This window comes from Syzygium oleosum, unplaced genomic scaffold (genome assembly GCF_021117445.2).
Source record: "Syzygium oleosum isolate NSW1041296 unplaced genomic scaffold, Sole_v2.1 Sole_v2.13, whole genome shotgun sequence".
NCBI classification, from domain to species: Eukaryota; Viridiplantae; Streptophyta; class Magnoliopsida; order Myrtales; family Myrtaceae; genus Syzygium; species Syzygium oleosum.
In genome coordinates this window covers 1,675,703-1,697,556 of record NW_026607497.1, presented here as the reverse complement: position 1 = coordinate 1,697,556, position 21,854 = coordinate 1,675,703, and the positions used below count along the sequence as shown (strand labels likewise).

At 41.2% G+C, this 21,854-nt stretch overlaps 1 protein-coding gene across 1 annotated transcript; it reads left to right on the top strand.

Moving 5' to 3' along the window:
* The first annotated feature begins 986 nt into the window (after nt 1–986).
* Nucleotides 987–5,493, top strand: LOC115681285 (probable beta-1,3-galactosyltransferase 14). Its single transcript, XM_030605186.2, has 7 exons — nt 987–1,648; nt 2,536–2,688; nt 2,753–2,835; nt 2,932–3,031; nt 3,529–3,642; nt 4,632–4,774; nt 5,081–5,493. The coding sequence occupies exons 1-7, from the start codon at nt 1,254–1,256 to the stop codon at nt 5,164–5,166; spliced, it is 1,074 nt and encodes a 357-aa protein (XP_030461046.1). The 5' UTR covers nt 987–1,253; the 3' UTR covers nt 5,167–5,493.
* Nucleotides 5,494–21,854: the final 16,361 nt, after the last annotated feature.

The window sequence follows — 21,854 nt, the reverse complement described above, 5'->3', positions numbered from 1 at the left end:
AAATGACGTCGTTTTGGCTGAAAAATCATCTGATGACTCCTTAACGGGTTTTTTTTCGCCACATGAAAATTTTTAGGATAAATGTGCAACAATGGGTATAATTTGGAGTTTTTTATGTAACAATAAAAAACTTATGGTAGATGCGTCATAGTAGGCATAGTTTGAGAGCTTTTTGTGGCTTTTTTGCTATAAAAACGTACTTTTGATTCGAAAAGTATTTATCATATGATACATAAAAGAATTCATTAAAGATTACAAATCAATTTATATTTATGTGAACATTGCAAAAAGTGTCAGAAAAGTCTTAAACATATTGAATTTATGCAAATTCAGTCATAAACCTTACAATTGTGCAAATTTAGTCCCAAACCTTTTGCATTTGTGCCAATTGAGTCTATCCGGCCAATAGAAATCACTAACATCGCCGCTAGTCGTCCTACCTGGCACGGTCGACGAAAGACGACTGACGTTGACGTGAACATTTTTTTTATAATTTTTTTTATTTTTAAATTCTTTTTTCCTTTGGACTGAGAGCTAGTGACCCTCGTCAGCATTGGGTGAGGGTGTTATGGCCCTAGCCAGCTCTAGGAGAGGATTGCGACACCCTCGCCAGCTATTAGGCGAGGGCTCCGCATGCCCTCGCTTTGGCCAGAGAGGGGGTCACGGCTCTCCTCGACGCCCTCGCCGGCCAAAGCGAGGGCCATGCAAGCCCTCGCTCAGATCCGGCGATCGGTGTTCACTTCAGCGTCGATCGTGTCACGTAAAACAATCGGCGTCCATATTAACGATTTACAGTCAAAATTGGCCCAATCGACTCAATTGATGCAAATGCAAAAAGTTTAAAACTAAATTTACGCGGCTAAAAAGTATAAGATTGCAACAGGCTCATGACTCTACGCTTTTCCCCTTAAACATTTGTGGACAAAAAAATCAGTTCTAAATTTCGCCCCGATAATATAATGATCACTTCCCGTCGATGATCCGATCCGTCGTGCCTTGAAAGGATCATCGTCGTCGTCGTCGTCATCGTCGTCGTCCTCCCCCGTCCCGGAATCAACATCGTCGACGTTAAAACGACAGCTCCACCAATGGCCGAAGCTTCTTCAGCTCGCAAGTCACTCTCCTAAGCAAGCAATCCTTCACCAATTTTTCTCTCTCTATCTCTCTCGTCTTTCTTCTCCCCGATCTCAACGAACTCTCTCTCTCTCTCTCCTCCTTCACATGCCTTTGATCTCTCCGACCCCCTCACCGCCATGCCGTCGTCTCCCAAGCCCCACCACCACCACCACCACCACGGCCGCCCCTCGCCGCCCTCACCTCGCCGCTCCACCATGCTCATCGTCTCCTGCTGCCTCCTCGTCGGCTTCTCCGGCTTCGTGCTCGGCTTCGTCGCCATCCTCGGGCCGAGCCGCGGCTACAGGTGCTCCGGCGTCGAGCCCCGCCTGCTCCGCGTCTCGTGGAGTGGGGAGGGGAGGGACGGCGGCGGCGGAGGTGGCGGCGGGGGGCTGCTGGTCAGGGATGGCGAGAAGGTCCTGAGGAGGCGCAAGGTGAAGGGATTCGTGGGGATTCAGACCGGGTTCGGATCTGTCGGCCGCCGGAGATCTCTCCGGCGGACTTGGATGCCGTCGGATCGGGAGAAATTGCAACGGTAGGCGCTCTTTCTTTTGCTGCATCTGACTGAGTGCTCGTGCTCGTCGAATTCTTGATCTCACGGTGTGTGGAATTGATCTGCTCATGCTGATTTATTGCATTTGATTTCTTTAGTCTCTTGTTGTTAATCACTCGGGAATAAGAATGCAAATTCCAGCTGTTTGTCTTATGTATGAGAATTTGCAGAGAATCATGAGTAGTTGCTTTGGTTCATTGCCACTATTAATTCTTGCGAATGCTGAGTAGCATCCATAGTGTCTATGCTAGAAAGCTTGCTTCTTATTAACTATGGAGCCAATGAAATTACCATGTAGTATCTGCCGTGTATCTGCTGCTGATAAAGATCACTTCATATTGACCATGTATCCATTGAAGTTGTTTTTCAGGTCTCACAGTCTAGAACTATAATGTAGCTCGAATGTGGTATTTTAGGAAATCATCACCTGGGAGATTATATTGAAAGAAGCGGAAATGTTTAAATTATATCTTTGGTAGCAGTGTAAATAAGCAAATTGTTGCATCACTGATGGAGCCAAGGAACATAGGGAACGGTTATATGGCTATACATGAATATTCATTATGGGAGAACATAATTGAGATTAAGATTAGTTTGTTTAGACGACTCTTTCTGCAGCCATCAATCATCGGGAGATTAGCTCTCTTGGTTGGTGAGTATTGGCTTTAGTTTAGTTGTTAGGTGTCTTTTCTTAACAGCTGTTTATATGGTAATATCATTGTCTTCTCTTGCGTTTCGACCTGCTAAGTTCCAACTGTTGCCTACAAGCAAGCAGTTCAATTAGCTAAAATCTGAGTACTTTTTCTTGTGCTCTTCATGTATAGCTATAGGAAACTCTACTGATTGTGAGTTTATGGACTATATTGCAGATTGGAGGAAGACACTGGATTAGTTTTTAGATTTGTCATTGGTAGGACTAATGATGGGGCAAAGATGATGGAATTGAAAAAGGAAGTGTCCCAGTATGATGACTTCTTACTGTTGGATGTAGAAGAGGAGTACAGCAAGCTCCCCTACAAAACGTAAACACCTCTCTCTCTCTCTCTCTCTCTCTCTCTCTCCGGCGTAATCTGCTTTAAACTGCAGGTTAGCTTTCTTCAAAGCCGCCTATGCACTTTTTGATGCTGAGTTCTACGTTAAAGCGGATGATGACATCTATCTCAGGCCAGGTAACTGGAATTACGGTCTTGTATTGCATTTACATCACAGTATGAACTCGCACCAGTTGTCTTATGATCTCGCAATCACATCTCATTAACTGTTAGATCGGCTTTCCCTGCTCTTGACAAAGGAACGAAGTCATTCCCAAACTTATATTGGATGCATGAAAAAGGGCCCAGTCTTCACCGACCCGAAACTTAAATGGTTAGTTCCATGTTTTTCTTTGAATTTCTTCTTCAAGAGGACCATTATATTGTGCTTGTAGGAATGCTTTGCCTTGTATCTTCTTTCAGAGAACTCTCGTATTGTCTTGGAATCCTTTGCCTCTTCATCAGTATTTGTTCACTTTTGATTCCTGTCACGACATGTAGTGAAAAAGAGTTAAACAATTTGAAGTTTTTAACATATAGCAATTATATCTTTCAGAAAGTTAGTATCAACGACTTTCCACATTTTCTCCATGTTCAAATGTTTTGAGCTTACCTTGGAAGTTTGATCTATGTGGAAAACTTCATCTTTGAGCTGGAACCTTCACAAGTTTTCTCTCTAGAGTGAAACTGATGAAGTAGTCATGTAGTTTGGCAGAAAATTACTCAAGAAAGTTCTTGAGGGCACTTGTTTATGACCAGCAATCAGTGTCCCTTCCTACATTTTGTCTTTCTTTTTGTTTATAATGTGGTTGGACCATTCTCCATGTGCAGGTATGAGCCATTAGCCTATTTGCTAGGGAAAGAATACTTCTTCCATGCTTATGGTCCAATCTATGCCCTTTCAGCAGAAGTAGTTGCAAGTTTGGTGGCTCTCAGAAGCAACAGGCATGTTTTCTCATCAATGTCTTCTGACTAGCTTAAATAGGCATATAGAAATATCAGCATATGGTTGCTTCATTTCTGGGTGTCGTTAAGGAAGTTTTCCAACTTTTTCCCGATGCTGTGACGGCTTATCCTTTGTCTCGTCAGACTTCTACTTGAATTCATAATTACGAAGATCTGATCTTAGTTGGATGAAGCTAATTTCCTTACCTTCACCGAATTATGCTTTAGTTCTTGTTATGCTTAATCACATGTTTCCTACTTTAAGAAGAGAGAACAAACTAACCAGCAAATTGCATTCTGCATTAATGGATTCCTCGTTGATGACCAACATTCACATGCAGCAATTTGAACTGCAATGGCTGCTGTGCTCACGCAGTGTGGGATGTGCTTGTATTTATTTTATTGTAGAATAGACACTTGAGAGGTGAAGGATTGTGCTCTCGTGGTAGATTCAGCCAATGATATCTTGCTCCTTAGGTGGCCTTGACCGAGACCTTTGCTTGAAGAGCTATACGTTTGTTAATATAGTGCATCTTATATATTTACGTGCAAATTAAGGTAAGATGTGGAGCATTTAGATCTTATAGAAGACTTGATACAGAATATAGCGCAATGGTCTAAAAAATTCATAGAGCCGGACCCACCTAGTGGCATAAGTTCTAAATTGTTGTTGTGTATATCGCTTTGAACCTTCTATATCTAATTCATTGTTGAGAAGTCAACTGAGTCTAATGCAATGCTCAAGCGCTTGTGCAACTTCAAAACTTTGTTTTAGGTCCTCAAAAAGCCTAATAATTTACCTTTGCTGTTGAATGCTAGTCCAGTCATAGCTTTTGCTGATCTACGGTTTGTATCACGATGAGTCCTTGCAAAACTAGACTGTTCTATATGTGATTTAACGTAAGTTCTGAAAGGATAATGCAATCGAGTATGCTAACACTTCTCTCGATTAATCATTTTATCTGATGTTTATTCCGTTTGAATGACAGTGTCCGGATGTTCAGCAATGAGGACGTCACAATTGGTGCATGGATGCTTGCGATGAATGTCCACCATGAGAATAACAAAGAGCTATGTCAACCAGAGTGTACACCCTCATCCATTGCCGTGTGGGATATACCGAAGTGTTCAGGTTGGTCTTAGAACTCAAAAAGGATCTGTTTTTGCTAGACGATAGTCTATCAAGATCCATTCATCATTATGCGCAAAAAATTGATAACAACATGATTGAATTTTCCAGTGGTTTGGCACAGTTACTTGTTAAAAGTAGTTGATTTTCTGTTTGGTGCTCATCAAATTACCCGGTCGGTCCAGAACTACATTCTAAAGCTTCACTGAACCTAACGAAAATGTTGACCACTTTTCACTAGCAGTTGTCAATCTGTTTGCCCTGAAAAATAGCTAATAGAAAATCGTCACAAAATTACTTGACATGCAGGGTTATGTGGTCCAGAAAAGAGGTTACTTGAACTTCATCAAAAGGAGATCTGCTCGGACAGCCCCACTGTGGCATCTGATGATTAGTTCTTCCTGTCAATTTGTTCTTCTCGGAAGGCCAGTTATAAAGAAAAATTTTGAAGAATGAAGGATTTCCTTTGCCGATGAGTTGGTGCTGCTGCTGAAACTAAATATTTAACAAGCTAAGGTCCTTTTCGTTATTCTGTTGCAATACACCTCTTGTATTTTTTATTCTTGATACGCCCTTCTCACAGGAGAATTCAGATGTAGGTCTTTCATGGTTTCTTATTCTCCCTTGTTTTTTGTTAGGTCTATTTTGGAATTACCGATAGTTCTTAGGAATGTAATTACTCTCATTGATATTCACTATTTTCAATAACCAGTCTTGCACACGCATCATAGACTGTTCTTTACTATATCTATATGAGGAGTGTAATGTCGCACGGTTATGCTAATCTTCTTGCAACTTCAATAGTTTCCCACATATTGCGACAGAAAGAGAAGCACAAGATAGCCCCTCTCCCCGCATTACCCTCGTCAATTACTATAGTTCGTTCACGAACCAAACAGGTCGATTGGTCCTTAAGAATGAACTTGTATAAATCCATGTTAGCTTTCCTAGTCGTGTATGACAATTATTTATTCAACTATGATTCGACGTGTTGCGTGTCTGACTTCTCTACAGGAGGAAAGACATAGGCTTCTTTCTTTTCCTTATTTTTGTGGTCATCATGGAAGAAAGATTGGTTTAAGATTCATATATCATTGCAGTCTAAATTTGCTGAGCCTAGTGTTATTTTTCCAATCTCGCTGCTACGAAAGACACAGGACAAATGGGAGTTTTGCGATTGCCTGAGCTTAAGTTTGTGCTTGGACCGCAAGGGGTTGGGCCTTTGGTTAACCCTGACCTGCTTGCTTGTTCCTGTAGACCATGTCAAGCAATTAGCATAACTTGATCGCCTGTGGAAATTCTCCCTCTGGGCTTATATGGCTGCAGAAAAACCTCCCTTGGTTTTCTGTTGGCTCAACCGATGACCGGTCCTATCCCTGTGATTCATGTTTTATCATGTGATTTCGCATCTCATTGTGTATAATTTACCTTGAGCGGTTATAATGTCAGAAAGCCACGGCTTTGGATGCTCGCTGTGTGCACGCACGCACGCACAGAACATATTGACACGGAATGGAAAGGTCAATTGGTCATCACCGAGTTGGCTCGAGAGTCTCGACTCCAAGCAATATATAATTTGTGGGCTGAGTTCGTGCTACTGGAGACATGGATTGTGAGTGAAATGTGTCGATGCCGAAGAAATGAATTATCAGATTTCATTATTTGAAGACACGATAACGTTGCGTCGTGCAATGGTACCTCGGGCTCACGCACCACCGGACTCGGTTCCGCTCAAATGTACATGCATTTCGGATGTCGCTTTGATAAGTGTACATTGTTTGGGGTGACCACAAACAACCCTTTTTGATAATCCTCCGGAGCCACGGCAGGATCAGTCTGTGTTCTTTCAGCAATTCAAGGAGGATTGGCCAGATTCAGATGAGATTTACACGATGCTTGTCCTCATCGAAGGTCGAGCTCTGTCCTCCCCTGTTTCAATTACCAAAATCTGTCTCTACGTAACATGAGACACTAGGAGACCCAGAGATCATGATTCCTTTTGATGCAGAGATAGAGAGAGAGAGAGAGACATCATGGGGTTACTGGTTTTTTTGCAGCGCAAGACTCCAAAGAAACGAAGAGACGAAAAGGACCGCAGATATGATGGTCGCGGGGGGTTTCAGGTTTGCATGCTGCAAAACTACAAAGGGTCACCAATTATGACTTGTTTATACTGCTCTTATCTTTTTCTCTCTCCCCTAATGGCCATCACGTGCTCTTCCACCTCTGTTCCTCAGCCCCGCGAGCCCCGCCTTCCCCCAAACCTCAATCCTCTCTCTCTCTCTCTCTCTCTCTCTGCTTTGCAAATCTAGAGAGAGAGAGAGAGAGAGAGAGATGCGAGTTCCATCAATTCTATGAAAGTTTGCAGGTCCAATGATAACTGCTGCTTCTGCTCTGCTCACCTCGCTCCCTGACACCTTTCCACCCCCCCTCCAATTAATATCCCGATTCCCATTATTTTCTCTCTCTTGTTTTGGCCTCTGCAGTCTGCACCACCCAAAGCTTTCCCCCTCTTTTGCTCTCTCTCTCTCTCTCTCTCTCTCTCTCTCTCTCTCTCTCTATGTCGAACACAACACGCCCGTATATTTCTACACAATTACGACAGCGAAGACCCTTTTTAAATTAGTCGTCGCCTGCGAAGAAGAAACGCCACGCCCGACGACTACCGAAAGTTGGAGATCACAGGAGAAAAGAACGCAATATGGAAGCGTTCAAAATTAAAGCATGAGAGGACGAGGTGAAACGACCCCAACCAGGCCACGAGGAAGAGCCCCTCTCTCTCTCTCTCTCTCTCTCTCTCTCTCTCTCTCTCTCTCTGTTCTGTTCTGTTCTGTTCTGTTCTTTAATTTCTTTAATTTCTAATTTCTTGGCCTCTGTCTCTTTCAAGAAGGTATCCGAGGAGGAGGTGAAGGACTGAAAATAAAATTAATGAAAAATAGCGGGCTACCAAAAGAAAAAGGGAAAGCTAAAAAAAAAAAACCACCAAAAACCTTAAATTATGCCAACTCGACACATTTACATCAAATTTTTTTTGTAACACAAAAAACCCCCGAACTTATATCCATATGACACGTTTACTCCAAATTTTTTTTGTGACACAAAAAACTCCAAACTGACATATTGATCCCAAATTATTTTTTTATGACATCAAAAACACTAAAATGTGTCGCACGAATACAAGTTTAGAGTTTTTGGTGTCAAAAAAAAATTTTGGAATAAATATATCATATCGATACAAGTTTGGATAAATGTGTCACGTGAGTACAAGTTTTGATTTTTCATGTCACAACAAAAAATTTTTGGAATAAATGTATCGCATAGTTTAGGATTTTTGTGAATTTTTCTATAAAAAAAAAAGAAGAAGAGAAAAACAGAAGATTGTCTGCCATCCTGGCAATTGTATTTCCATGCATGTGGTCTTGTGCCAATTATCATTAGAGAAGTGCCGGGAAAAGGGACCAAAGGAGGCTGCCCTCCCATGATAGCTTGCCACTCTCATCTTTACTCCCCACCTTTTTCCTTCCCTGTTCTTTCATTATTTTTTTTGCTATTTTCTTCCTCTCTTTTTTTTTAATCAATTGTCAGCAGGGAGAAAAAGAAAAGGGGGCAGAAGCTTTCCTTTTTCCAGTGAGACAGAACAGTGTTCACAAATGAGGTTAGGGATGTGTCGTGTCATCGTGCCCCCCACTTTCTTTCGTTTTTAGTTCACCATGCAAAGGAGAGAGTATGGTTTATATGTATATATATATAGGGCAATCTTCGTGCACTGATTAGTAATTGCAAGAGAGTTTGATGCAAGGCATCGAGCTTACAATCTCGCATTTTTTATTGACAGCCCCGCGAACTCGAAACCTAGTCGTATTATCGACTCGACCGGCGCATTTGCCAGAAAAACTAGAATTGCCCCTCTTTTCATGGGCACTTTTGTGTTTGGATGAAAGGCGAATCAAACAACAAATTAAGGTAGAACGGCCAAACTCGATTGAACGTCGCTTAATTTCACGATATATAGTTGGTGGAGTCGAGTGATGTCTTAAGATTGTGTTTGTTTGTTTGTTTATTTATATTTGTTGCATTTTCCCGTCGACTTTTTAAAAAAGACTTATCGAAGTTTCGAAAAATCGTACGACTATCAACACGCGGATTTTTATATGTTCCGAAAGTTTCGGCCGTTTCAAGTTTTAAAAATAAAGCCAAACTGCATGCGCCGCGAGATTTAGATCAAGTGAAAATTAGAAGCCAATTCGTACACGACGCTTCTCAGGGGATTTTATATCTGACCCGGCGAGTAATACCGGGGGGGCGTCGAACGATGTAAAATCGCACCGTGCCGATACGATGATGAATAGGGAAAATATTGAAGTGCGTGCCTCGAATGAATTAGTATTATTTCCACGTTTAGCGAAGCGAGGCCCCCGGTAAACAAACTTAGGTTGTCTCAAAAAGAGAAGAAAAGGAAGGGGGGGGGGGGGGGAAAGGAAACGGACTGATGAGGCCTGATCGAGTGGGCCAAAACACACAACGGGGGGGTAGTAGGGGGTCCAAAACGACAGGTTCCTCAGAAAACGACACGACAAGGAAAGCCCAAAAGGCGCCATGTCTCAAATGCACCGTTCAATCGAGGGAGACCCTTCGAATTGGAGCTGCTTCCGACACGCCATGATCATCATGTCTCAAAATTCCTTCCTTCCTTCAAATTTTTTTTTTTGGTGCCATTCATTTTTACGTTATTTTATTTTTTATTGCCTTCCTTGAATTAGTACAATCCGTACATTATTAACTTAAAATACATCCTTGTGTTCTTATCAACCTTTGGGAATCCATCACATGGTGGTTCCACATTCTGTTCCTCAGGGCCTATTCCTATTGGACTTTACCTAAATATGGTGACCCCATATAGCCTGTATGATTTCCAAATATAGCGTTTCTCGGGACGATTATTTGGCACCAATAATAGGTAGAACACATGTATAGCAAAACCGATCAACAGGTAGAAATGTAGCTGCCTCGACGAAATTCGGACTCTGATTGCCGTGTAATCCAGCTGCGCAATTGCCCTTCCTCTCGAGATTAAATAGAGAGATCGAATACCCCTTAAAACCGTAATCTTTTAAGTAAGTGAATGAAGCGACCATTCCGGTCGGGGGAGCGTCCCGACTCTCGAAATCATACTTTGCTCGGATTTATCTTCGGATTCCTAATTTTCTGCCTATATTTCTGGGAATTTCTCCTCATTTTGTTCTCTCTCTCTCTCTTCTAGAATTTCAATCTTTATCCAAGGTAGGCATGGGCGCCAGGTTTTGCCAGTTCACCAAGGGGGGCCATTATTCATCAAGGACGGATCATCATCTTCCCATTGTCCCTCCCCCCCATCTCCAAGAAACAAGACAAAGAGCCTCCAAAGAGGAAGCGACCCAATTTCTCCCAAAAGCACATGAAAAAGCTACAAGACAACAACAGCCTCTCACGTGGTCATCACGTGCCCTCCTCATGACCCCCCCAAAAAAAAAGAAGAAAAAAACTTGCCCTGAAAATCAATTTCCCTTTCGCCCCCAACGAAAGTTAAAATTCTCCATCTTGCCAAATTCTTGGAAGAAGGGAAAAAAAACAGGGGAAAGAGGTGGGAGCACATTCGGTCAAGGGGACCTGTACCAAAACCACCCTTTTGGTGAATTTCTCTGATCTCCAAATCTGCAACTCCCTCCACAGTCTGTTCTCCCCCACAAAAAATTTTGACAAGAGTGATTTAAAAATGGGGGGAAATTTTGCTGAAAATTTTGATTTCCTTTCCGAGCGACCCAAACTTTGTTAGAAGCTTTGTCGAGACCGGACAGAAAGAGCGCAAAACAACAAAAGTTGTCAAGGACCATTGATGGGTACAGATTCTCTGGAAAGTTGGAAAAAAAAAAGAAAAAAAAACCGCTCCTGCCACGGTTTTACCTTTACCACTCAGGTCAAAATCCCATGCAATAAAAAGAAATAAATACGAAACACTCCCCCACGAGGAAAATTCATGACCCCCTTCCCCTTCTTGAAAAACCCAACAAGGAAATAAATAAAAAATATAACAAATATTTTCTCTCTCTCTCTTATTCATGTGATGAACATGCAAGTTCCGACCCAATTGCTAATTGGGTGTTCAGAGAAATGCTTAGTTTTTTTAATGTTGACCGTACTCTTAAGCACTGAGGTTTGGGAGTTCGAGACATTCTAAGTTTTGAAGCTGCCCCTCCACTCCCCTTCATGTCTCTCACATGGCGGGGTCAGACCTTTGGAAATTGCAAAAATTAAAGTAGAAAGAAAAAAAAACCACACACAACCCCTCCCTCCCTCCCTCCCTCCCTCCCTTAATTGAGATTAACTACGTTAATTAATTCGGTTCTTGGGTTTTGGGATTTCGTAATCTGTGGGCAAATAGGATGGGAAAGAGGTCTTCCTGATCGGGTCTTGGAAGGACGTAAAGCGAAAATTAATTAGCTTTAAAAAAAAAAAAAAAAATTAGTGGGACAAGACTTTTTGGCCAGACTTCCTCGACCACCTTAGTGGGAAAAATTTAAGTACGTTCAAAATTCGTGGTGAAAGCCAAAACGATTCCTTAGACATTCGACAAAAAGAAGGCACGATCAAAGTTAGCAAACTTAAAGGACGTACGTTTTGTATTTTCATCAAAAGGTCTACACATATTGCCTTGTTTTATTAAGGTTATGAAGAGAATGATCAAATTTGGCAATAATATGGAGCAGGGATAGGGATCGAAGGGTCCATTTTTTTTTTATTTCCCGAAAATCACCATTTTGCTTCAAATTATCGGAAAACCCCTTTTTTTTCGCACTGTCCCGAAAAAAAAAAAAGAGGGCTGAATGGTTAATTGTCACGAGAGCGGAAAATTTTGACAAAGAATCTGATAAGTGACCACTTCGTTAATCTAGAACAAATAATGGAGTAAACGGTCCGTGAATAAGGAAGTATTGCTTTAAGCTCGTCACAATAAATCAATTGGATTGGAGAGTTCGAATAGCGATACTCAAGACCAAATCTCGAAGAGGAGACGGGAGCCTCACGTGATTTTACTTGCAATCGACGAAGCGGAGCCTATCAAGATTTTCTGTGATATGATACTGTGCTGTTCACGACATCTATGTGTTTAAGCACGAAGACATCATATAATACGCGATGATTATTATTTTAGGACGTTACGATGGGTCCGTTCTAATCAAGTGCGAGGGTACGATATCGCGCGGCGCAAAAATCCAATTTTTTTTTTCTTGTCGCTATCTCGCGAGAGAGAGCCGTTACTCGCCTAAAGCCCATAGCGAGGTTATTGACTAATTGGCAAGCAGGCAGATTAGTCTAAAAGAGAAACGAAATTAACTATCAAAACCGTGAGCTTGACAAAAGAGTCCCCCCCAGCATCCAATAACGCCAAACCGAATGTGATCCATCAAGACATCCCTTCATTAATCCCGCAATTTTTGCTCCTCCCGCAAAGACTAAATTAAACACCAATAATTTAGCTTTAAGACCATGCATTTTGTTTGGACAAATTGAACCGAAAAGCATGCTAAATGCCTAGGGCGTAAGCTAGGACGAGTATCGAATAGGTTTCTCGAGAGCATTTTATATTCGAGAACTTCTCAGGAACCTAATTTTGCATCGCGGCATCCGTCAGCACGCATCGCATGCAAACTGCAGTCGCGGGCTAAAGACCAAGGGGTTAATTCCAAAAAAAAAAGCACCAACTTTAGGTTGAGGGACAATTCTGGCCCGAACTTTTTTTTGTTCCATAAAAAAGCACCAACTTTAGGTCGAGGGACAATTCTGGCCCGAACTTTTTTTTGTCCCATAAAAAAGCGCCAACTTTAGGTCGAGGGACAATTCTGGCCCGAACTTTTTTTTGTCTCGTAAAAAAGCACCAACTTTCATTTAAATCCCAAATTTGGCCCCCCATTGATTTTCTGTCTGAAGTTACCATTGTTTGAGAAAAAAAGTTATGGTGGTGAGCCTAGCGAATCTCTTCCATGGCGTCTGTCGACAGGCGATGGTCTACAGCTTCAGATTACGACAAAACGACGAAATTTGGCCAGAAAGATTCAATCTGGAGATATTTTTTACTTGCCGGTGAAATGAAGGAGACGAACAGTTTCACCGTTATTCTTCAAGCTGTGGTTTAGAGAATAAGACAATGAATAATGCTTTAAATCCAGTCAGCAAGTCACGTGGATTTATTGGTAAGGTGGAATAGTCAAGTTGGAAAATCAATGGTTTTAAGTCAATAAGGGCCAGATTTGGGATTTAAGTGAAAGTCGGTGCTTTTTTACGAGACAAAAAAAAGTTCGGGCCAGAATTGTCCCTCGACCTAAAGTTGGTGCCTTTTTACGGGACAAAAAAAGTTCGGGCCATAATTGTCCCTCGACCTAAAGTTGATGTTTTTTTATGGAACAAAAAAAAGTTCGGGACAGAATTGTCCCTCGACCTAAAGTTGGTGCTTTTTTTTTGGAATTAACCCAAAGACCAAGGGGGGGGGGGGGGGTCGTGTCATGAGATGGTAACGGGGTCTTCTCAGCGCGTCGGCATAGTCAATAACCCCATCGTCAGCGACTTCCATTATCGAGTTGGGTAACTTCTCGACCCGCACCAAGGTAAAAGGGCACGGGACAGCATTAATCGAACAATCCCACTCGATTATCTCCACCACGAAAAAATCAGTTCTCTCCAATTTGATGTCTCTCCTTCGGCCCTTGCGTTGCGTCTAATGTCTTAAGCATATGATTCTCCCTTTTGAACGCTGATTAGGGTTTCTTTTCTTGCTAGCTAGCGGGGACAGAGACGGGGTCAACTCTGACGACATGATTAGCTCCTGAAGATAAAACCAAAAGGCCAAAGAAAAGCTTGAAATTTGAGCACCCCGTGAGAACCCTTCCTCGTTACGCACAAGATCATAATCATGCAAATCGATTACATTACAGCTCAATAATGGAGGAGGGTCAGGCCCAAAGTCTATGGTGTGGGGGTGACCTTTTCCAGGTGGTGTTGTCTTCTACCGTCCAACTTCCATCATGTCCTCATTATTTTCCCTCCCCAAAGATTCTACAACAAGCCTTCTCTTAGATCATCACCGGATATATGGGTCCGATTGGAGAAGAAAATGGGAGAGGGGAGCATTGTCCTGTTGAATCATGGAGTTCCTTTTCCTACCCCGAGAAAACAATAATCTAATCGAACCGCGTCTTAAAGTGTTACAGGGAGAAAGCCGTAAAAGATCCCAAACTATACCTATCGTGATTTAATTATTCTAAACTTTACGTCAGAAACCCCAAGCTATGCTCACTACAACTAATTTATCCTAGACTTTTTCTTGTGACATAAAAAATCCTAAATTTATACCTATATGACACATTTTCCCTCCGTCAAGGTTTCGTTATATGACTTTTTTTTTTTTTTTCACTTAAGCCACGTGGCGCCATGTCATCATTATTTGCTTTCTAGCATTTATGTCGGCAGATTGTTAATGGTTCTTACTAATTGAACTTTGATATATGGTAAATGTGTCATATAGGTACAAGTTTAAGATGTTTAGTGTTACTGAAAAAAGTTTAGGGTAAATGTGTCATAGTGGGTATAGTTTTGCGTTTTTTGTGGCTTTTGTCGAATATTATATGTAGAGAGATTTCACATGATAAATAGGGGCGTCATAAATTATAAAGTTTGCATGATAGGCGATGAAATTAAACCACTTGGAATGAAACGAGGAGGAGACGGACAACAATGCACCCACGAAACGTAACATTAATTCAGCCGAGGTAGTTTAGAGAGTTAAAACTCGGCTCTAGTGGTATATTAGGTACTTCCTTATCCAGAAGCGGAGGAATTAGACTAGGAAAGACTGCAGTAATAATAATAATACAATGTATATTTCATATATAAATGGGGGAAAAATTACCAAAAAAAGTCATAATCATATTATAATTGTGCCAATCCAAATCTAAACTTTTTTTTGGCCAATTGAGTCATAAAACATTTGCATTTATGTCAATTCAGTCTATTCAGCAATTTTGGTCGAAAATTATTAACATGGACGCGGGCCGTCTTACGTGGTATAATCGGTACTGACGTAGACATTTTTTAATAATTTTTTGATAATTTTTTGAATTTTTGTAACTGTTTTTGTTTGATTTCTATTTTCTTTTCTTCTCTTCAATTTTTTTTGGGGGATGAGGGCTGCAGCGCCCTCGTAGATCTAAGCGAGGGGCTGCGATGCCCTTGCTGGCAAAGCGAGGGCTCGCGAGCCCTTGCCCAGCTCTGGCGAGGGTCGATCGGCAACCCTGGCCGGCCCTTAGCCCCCCCAAAAAAAGTAAAGAGAAGGAAAAGAAATTAGAAAAAAAAAAAAAACAAAAAAATTATAAAATTATAAAAAAATATCCACATCAGCACTAACCGAGTTACGTAGGACGGCTGGCGTCCATGTCAGTGATTTACGACTAAAATTGATCAGATGGACTGAATTGACACAAAATCAAAAATTTTATGACTAAATTAGCCAAAAAAAAAAGGTTTATGACTTAATTGGCACGATTGCAATAGGTTTATGACATTTTTCGTAATTTTCTTATAATTATGGTGCGAGACACTTCAACAGCGCTAAAAAGATTTTCAAAATTCAACATTTTTGGGAAGAGCTTTGGCTTGATTGGGCATGAGAATTATAGGTAAGTAAATGTGACATTTCACAAATAGCAAGCGATTGCACACGAAATCCTGGAGACCAAACGGAATAGAAAAAAGAAGAAAGAAATTTAAGTATTCAAGACCAGCCATTAACGCTAGCGGAATGGCTTTGAGGTCAACAAAGAATCATTCAATGATCCCAATATCTTATTAAATGATTCCAAATGTGAAATACACGCAAAGAAATATGTATTGTGGACAAAAGGATCTCTATAGATTTTGGCTTATCAAGAGGAATCGACTACATAATGATTTCACATTGATGCAATCACAATGGTTCGCCAATTTTTTTTTAAAAAAAATGCAAAAAAATGAATATAGTGGCCAACCTAACCCACCTAGGAAATGCGTCTAATTCCCAAGTGGGATGCTTTTATAATATGATTAGATACAAGATTAGATTTGTTAATACAAGGGATTGGTTAGATTACGAAGCATTTAGCCCCACATTGTCCATGTAGTTGGTTGACAAAGTCCCCCACTTCCACCCCTTATCTTTACTCCCATGAAGGGCAAGTCTTGATTGGCTAAAATCTCCACTTCTGTACCATTCCCAACACTAAAATTAAAGGGCAATTTGAGATTTTCTTTTGCACTCCCTGGGGTGATCTCGTAGCTCCTATGACTATTCAGGAATCTCCGGATCTATGCTCGTTTTCAACTCCTCAAAGCATTTGGCCAATGAAAGATCTCAAGGGATTGGACTACACATGTTTACCTAATATTTTATGCACATCTCCTTTGAGAGAGTCGAGAATGGTCGATCCAGTTCGAAGCATTTGATAGAGTAGAAGCACTAATTTAACTCTAACTTAGGCATTTTTTATTGGGCAAACCACTAATGTTTATCAAGTCAATAGCTAATGGCGTTGGACGTATATATTAGGGACATGTGCACTAGAAGTCCTAAAACTTATCACCAAAATGCAATTAAGTCCTAAAACTTGCCAATTGCTCCAATCAAATCCTAAAACTTGTCAACTTGGTTAAATTGAATCCTAAAATTAACACCGTCAATTTTTTTAACGGAAAATGCTGACGTGGCATATTTAAATCAATTTCTCTATCCTACATGGCATTCATTATTATTATTCTTCTTTAAATATTATTTAAATTGAATTAAAAAAGTAAAGAAAGCTAAAATTTTATTTTAAAAAATAATAATGGAAAAAAAAGAAGGGAGGCCTCGCCGGTAGGGTGCTACCACCGCCACCCATCGCCGGCCCTGGGCGAGGGTGGCCGGCCTTCATCGGCCCCGGGCAAGGCTCGCCCAGATCTGGGCACCTCAGCCCAGATCTGGGCGACGCCGGCCCTCACGATCGGCGACCATCACTCACCTTGGGCGAGGTCTCACCGGCCCCAGGCGAGGGCCGGCAATGCCTCGCCCAGATCTGGGTGCCGCCCGCCTCCGCCAGGGCCTGGCGAGCCTCACCAACGCCGGGCGAGGCCTCGCCGGCCCGAGCGATGGCTGGATTGGTCCAAATTTGGGCGAGCCTCGCTCGGGCTTAGCGAGGGTCACCGGCCCTCGCCTGGGGCCGGCGAGGCCTCAACCAGGGCTAGCGAGGGTCGGCCGCCCTCACCCTACCTTCGCCGGCCACTCCAGCAATGGACGGCAGCAGCAGCCGCAATGCACTACCGGCGAGGCCTCCTCTTTCTTTTCTTTGTTGTTTTTTAAATAAAAATTTAGCTTTTTTTAGTTAATTTAAATGATATTTGAATGAAATAATAATAATAAATCCCATGTAGGACAGAGAAATTGATTTAAATATGACACGTCAGCATTTTCCATTAGAAAAATTGACGGTGTTAACTTTAGGACTCAATTGAACTAAGTTGATAAGTTTTAGGACTTGATTGTACTTTTGGCAAGTTTTAGGACTTAATTGCACTTTGGTGACAAGTTTTAAGATTTTTAGTGCACATATCCCTATGTATTAATAGTGGAGATACACACCTCACCATAGGAGGAAACACCGATACCAATGCATTTGCCAAAGATCAAATTATTAAAATTTTAAGTATAGACAGTGTGGACCGTCGACATAAATAAATGAATAAATTCATAAGAAATGTATGAATAATCTACATCTCTTAAGCCGGCCAAGAATCCCTACTACACTGATTTCCAATGAGAAACCTGTGAATCAAATGCATGCCATGCACTAACAAATTTTTATGCTTCAAGTGGGGCTAAGCTATATGCTTGGATTAAACTTGTTTTTTTTAACACACATGGACAGGGGCTTGGATCAAATTGGAACTGTTAAGAACAAGGCCCCTCTTTATACTTTACATTATTCGTGATTTAATCAAAGCTACGAACGCGAGAAGAGACATAATGCATGGTTTCATGTAGCCGGCTGAAAAGGAGATTATAGTGAGATTATCTGGAGCTAATCATTGGTGTCCGTGTCTGTTGGGGATTTGTTGATTAAGAAGAAAGGTATGAAACGGATGTGTATCAATTGTCCCCTTATCACGAACCCATCTGCTCTCTCTTCCATGGGATCGTGACACGTGTTACAACATCGAGCTCCGCCGTCTGCCACGAGCTTGGCATCGGCGTCGGGTCTTAAGAGAGAGGAAGACTATCGAGAATGGAGATCGAGAGGGAGGGCCGGGGTCGTTGTTAGGGTGGCAACGGCAGTGGTGCAACGGTGGAGGTGGATGAGGTGAGGGTGGCGAAGGTCGTGGAAGTGCGACGGCTATCACAGGGGCGAGTCGGAGTATAAGGAGAGAGAGAGAGAGAGGTTTTCAGGATGGTTTAGGGTATTTGATCCGGTGCAAGTTAGCACAAATAGAATGTCCTCAACTCGTCATCTCATGCTTGGAGATAGCAAATATGACTAGCGTGGGAGATGATGGGATCCGCATTTCGATGAAATGTCGCGATTTGTTTTGTCTAAGAGAATTAAGTTTTTTTCTCATCCATTGCAATCTTAAATCCTAGTGATGATTGGCTAGTTGATTAATACAATGATCATCGAGGAAAATGAATCATTTATGTCCATTGTTGTGGATGCTACATTAACCATCACTTTCAATAACACTAAATTAAGGATACTCAAACTATACAATGATTAACACGAAAACGAATGGACGATGAATGAACGATAAGATTCTTGTTCGTAACGTGATATATTCCGAATCAATTTTCACGCATCAAATTGTTAAGTCCAGACATCACATAAGCGAGCTCTATTTACTTAGAGATCCAATCGAATTCGGTTGCATTTTTCCGTCTTTTTTTCTTTTTCTTTTCTTTTTATAAGAAGGTGTCGTCACGCAAGCTACTACCAATTACTTTTTTTGTGGGTGTGATTTTTGGCTGCTCATGCAATATATGAACAGGATGAATCTTTCCAATTTGATGTCTACTGCCTTCCATCTTGCTCCGAGCCAAAAAAACAGGTGGTCCAAATCGTGACTCGTGAGGCCGGCTTTTAAGCTTGACTGCTAGACAGCGTCCTTTAATTGTGTTATCTTTTTTTTTATAACCCAGGAACCCCCGCTCGGCCGACAACCGGAGGGGTAATTAATTGTGTTATCTTCGTATCTTCATGGAGACAAAGTCTAGTCCAAAGGCCAATTATCGAGTCTACTCAGCGAGAAATTATTTTATTTTATTTTCAAAATAACAATTACCCACTCTTAGAAACTTTCCACATTTAATACTCCTTGAAAACTACAGGTTCTCCTCTTTATATATCCATCGAAAAATAGTAGCAAAGCCATGTGTCCAAAATGTCATTGGAGAATCAATACTTTGCTTGGTCCATAGACCTGTGACCGGCGAGCCACGGATGGACTCGTGACCACAAGCCCTTTCCTACTCATTTGTTATTTGGGATAATGATACAAACAATCCCTAAACTTTGACTCAATGTATAATGCAGTCTCTGAATTTTTAATTTTTTCAATGTCATCCATGAACTTTTGGTAAATGAACTATTTGAAAATGTTCAATGTACTACATTGAACATTTTTAAATAGTTCAAGGACTAAATTGAACATTTTCAAATAATTCATGAACTATATTGAACATATACCAAAAGTACATGGACTACATTGAACAAATTAAAATTTTACGGATCACGTTAAACATTAAGCTAAAATTTAGGATTACATTGAACAAATTAACAGTTCAGGGATCAAATTGCACATTGGGCCAAAGTTCATGAACTATTTGTGCTATTGTCTCTTTATTATTCCATCAGTGTCAACTGGGAAAGCCCGTCCAACCCATTATTTATCATCAATTTATTGGAAAAAAAAAACCAGGGGGGAGAAATCGAAAGTGGTTGGGAAAATGCCGATGGCCTATTTAAGTTCTTTGCTGAAAAAAAAAAAAGAACAAAGAAGAAGAAGTAAAAAAGAGCCGCATCGAACCGGTCAACGTTTGACTCGTCCTCCACATCTGTTCACGTTGACCGTGGTAGAGAATCGAACGACAAGTCCGATGATGGATTCATTGCTCCACCTTTTTTTCTTTTTATGACAAATTGCTGATGCATATTATCTGGAATTCAATGTTTCGCATTTTAATTTAATTTCCCAAAAATGTTTTCTCGAAAAATCTTGATTCGAACTTGATTTCCAAAAATGGATGGTGAAGTGGCCTTTAGCACGTAGTGGCTTGCATAACATGCAATTGATCATTGTTAGGCGAGCGTGTTGTACCTACTCTAATGTGTCTAGATCGCTAATAATTGTGAGTACATCTCGGGACAAACAAGACCGCGAGTGTCGCGAGTACTCTGGTTGAACGGTCAATCAATTGGAAGCCACGCTAATGGGTTACGTCGAGACCTAAGGCTAGAGTTGCCTAATTCTATCTAGTGGGATTAAATATGTCGTTGCCCCGAGAAATTACTATATAGATCGAGACTATATAGACCCACGTCATCAAAATCACTGATCATGTAGATCTCGCTGTAGGGCCTATATATCCGCGGGATATAATTAAGTTGATTTACACTGATATAAGTAATTTTTCTCCCATTCCTATTGTTAAATGCCCCTGCTAGGCTCCTACCTCCCTTCTTGATTTAGACATTCAATTTTTATTCTTCTTTTTTCTTCAATAAGTAGAGTTGTGCACGGCTGAAAGTGCATGCGAGCGACGTCAAAATGGCCAACAATTTTCGTTACCACCGAATTTTCTATGTACAAGTTTCGACACGATTGTTTATACAAGCTAACAGAGCTATTCATGTTAGTACGACACTCTTGAATACACCTTAGACGTATATATACGCATCTGCACGTTCATACACAAAAATACATTTTTTTTTTAAGTATTTCGAAACGGGCGATATGATGTAAGTTGTCCATAGAAAGTGGCGAGTTTGGATTTCAAAATCACGACACAATTAATAACGTACCATTTTAGCAACAAAAAAAAAAATTAATAACGTATCATGATTTGGACACGGTGCAAAGTTAACAAGACAAAAAAACGCGAAATTGCTAGCCGTTCATAACAAATGAATAAGGTACACAGAAAAGAAACAAACCCAATACCCCAATTTCAAAACGATTGACTTTTTTGAAGCCGAATAATAATGATTATCACGAGGGTTAATACCACGAAAAACCCTAAACTGGTACACTTGTGACACATTTACCTTAAACTATTTTTTTGACCATAAAAAACCCCAAACTGGTACACCTATAACAATTTTACCCTGAACTATTTTTTTGACCATAAAAAATCTCAAACTGGTACACCTGTGACAATTTTACCCTGAGCTTATCACAAAAAACCCCAAACTGGTACATATGTGACAATTTTACCCTAAATTAAAATTTTAATTTTTTTATTTTTTATTTTTTTCGAATTTTTATTTATTTTTTTCCTTTTATTTTTTTTTTTTCATCTTTAACCTCTGGCCGGTCGCTAGTCCGGCGACCAGCCAAAGGCGGAAGCCGGCGAGGGCCGCCCTCGCCGGCGTCGGGCGAGGGCCGTCCTCGCCCGACTCGGGCGAGGGCGATCCTCGCTTGACGTCGGCGAGGGCTATCCTCGCTCGCCCAGGCGAGGGCGATCCTCGCTCGACGCAGGCGAGGGCGGCCCTTGCCCGACGCCGGCGAGGGCCGCCCTCGCTAGATCCGGCGAGGGTCGCCCTTGCCAAGTCGAGCGAGGGCGGCCCTTGCCAGCAACTGCCGAGGGCGGCCTTTGCCGGCCAGAGGTTGAAATTGAAGAAAAAAAAAAGAAAAGAAAAAAAGAAAAAAATTCAAAAAAGTTCAAAATAATATTAAAAATTAGTTCGGGTAAAATTGTCACATGTTACGCGATTTGGGGTTTTTGTGATATGTTCGAGTAAAATTGTCCGCGTGTACCAGTTGGGGGTTTTTTATG

Bases quoted from the DNA above. Each gene is read 5' to 3' on its own strand.
- LOC115681285 (XM_030605186.2), top strand. From the start codon at position 1,254: ATGCCGTCGTCTCCCAAGCCCCACCACCACCACCACCACCACGGCCGC. The intron at 1,649-2,535 runs GTAGGCGCTCTT...ACTATATTGCAG, and splicing joins GATCGGGAGAAATTGCAACG to ATTGGAGGAAGACACTGGAT. The intron at 2,689-2,752 runs GTAAACACCTCT...TTTAAACTGCAG, and splicing joins AGCAAGCTCCCCTACAAAAC to GTTAGCTTTCTTCAAAGCCG.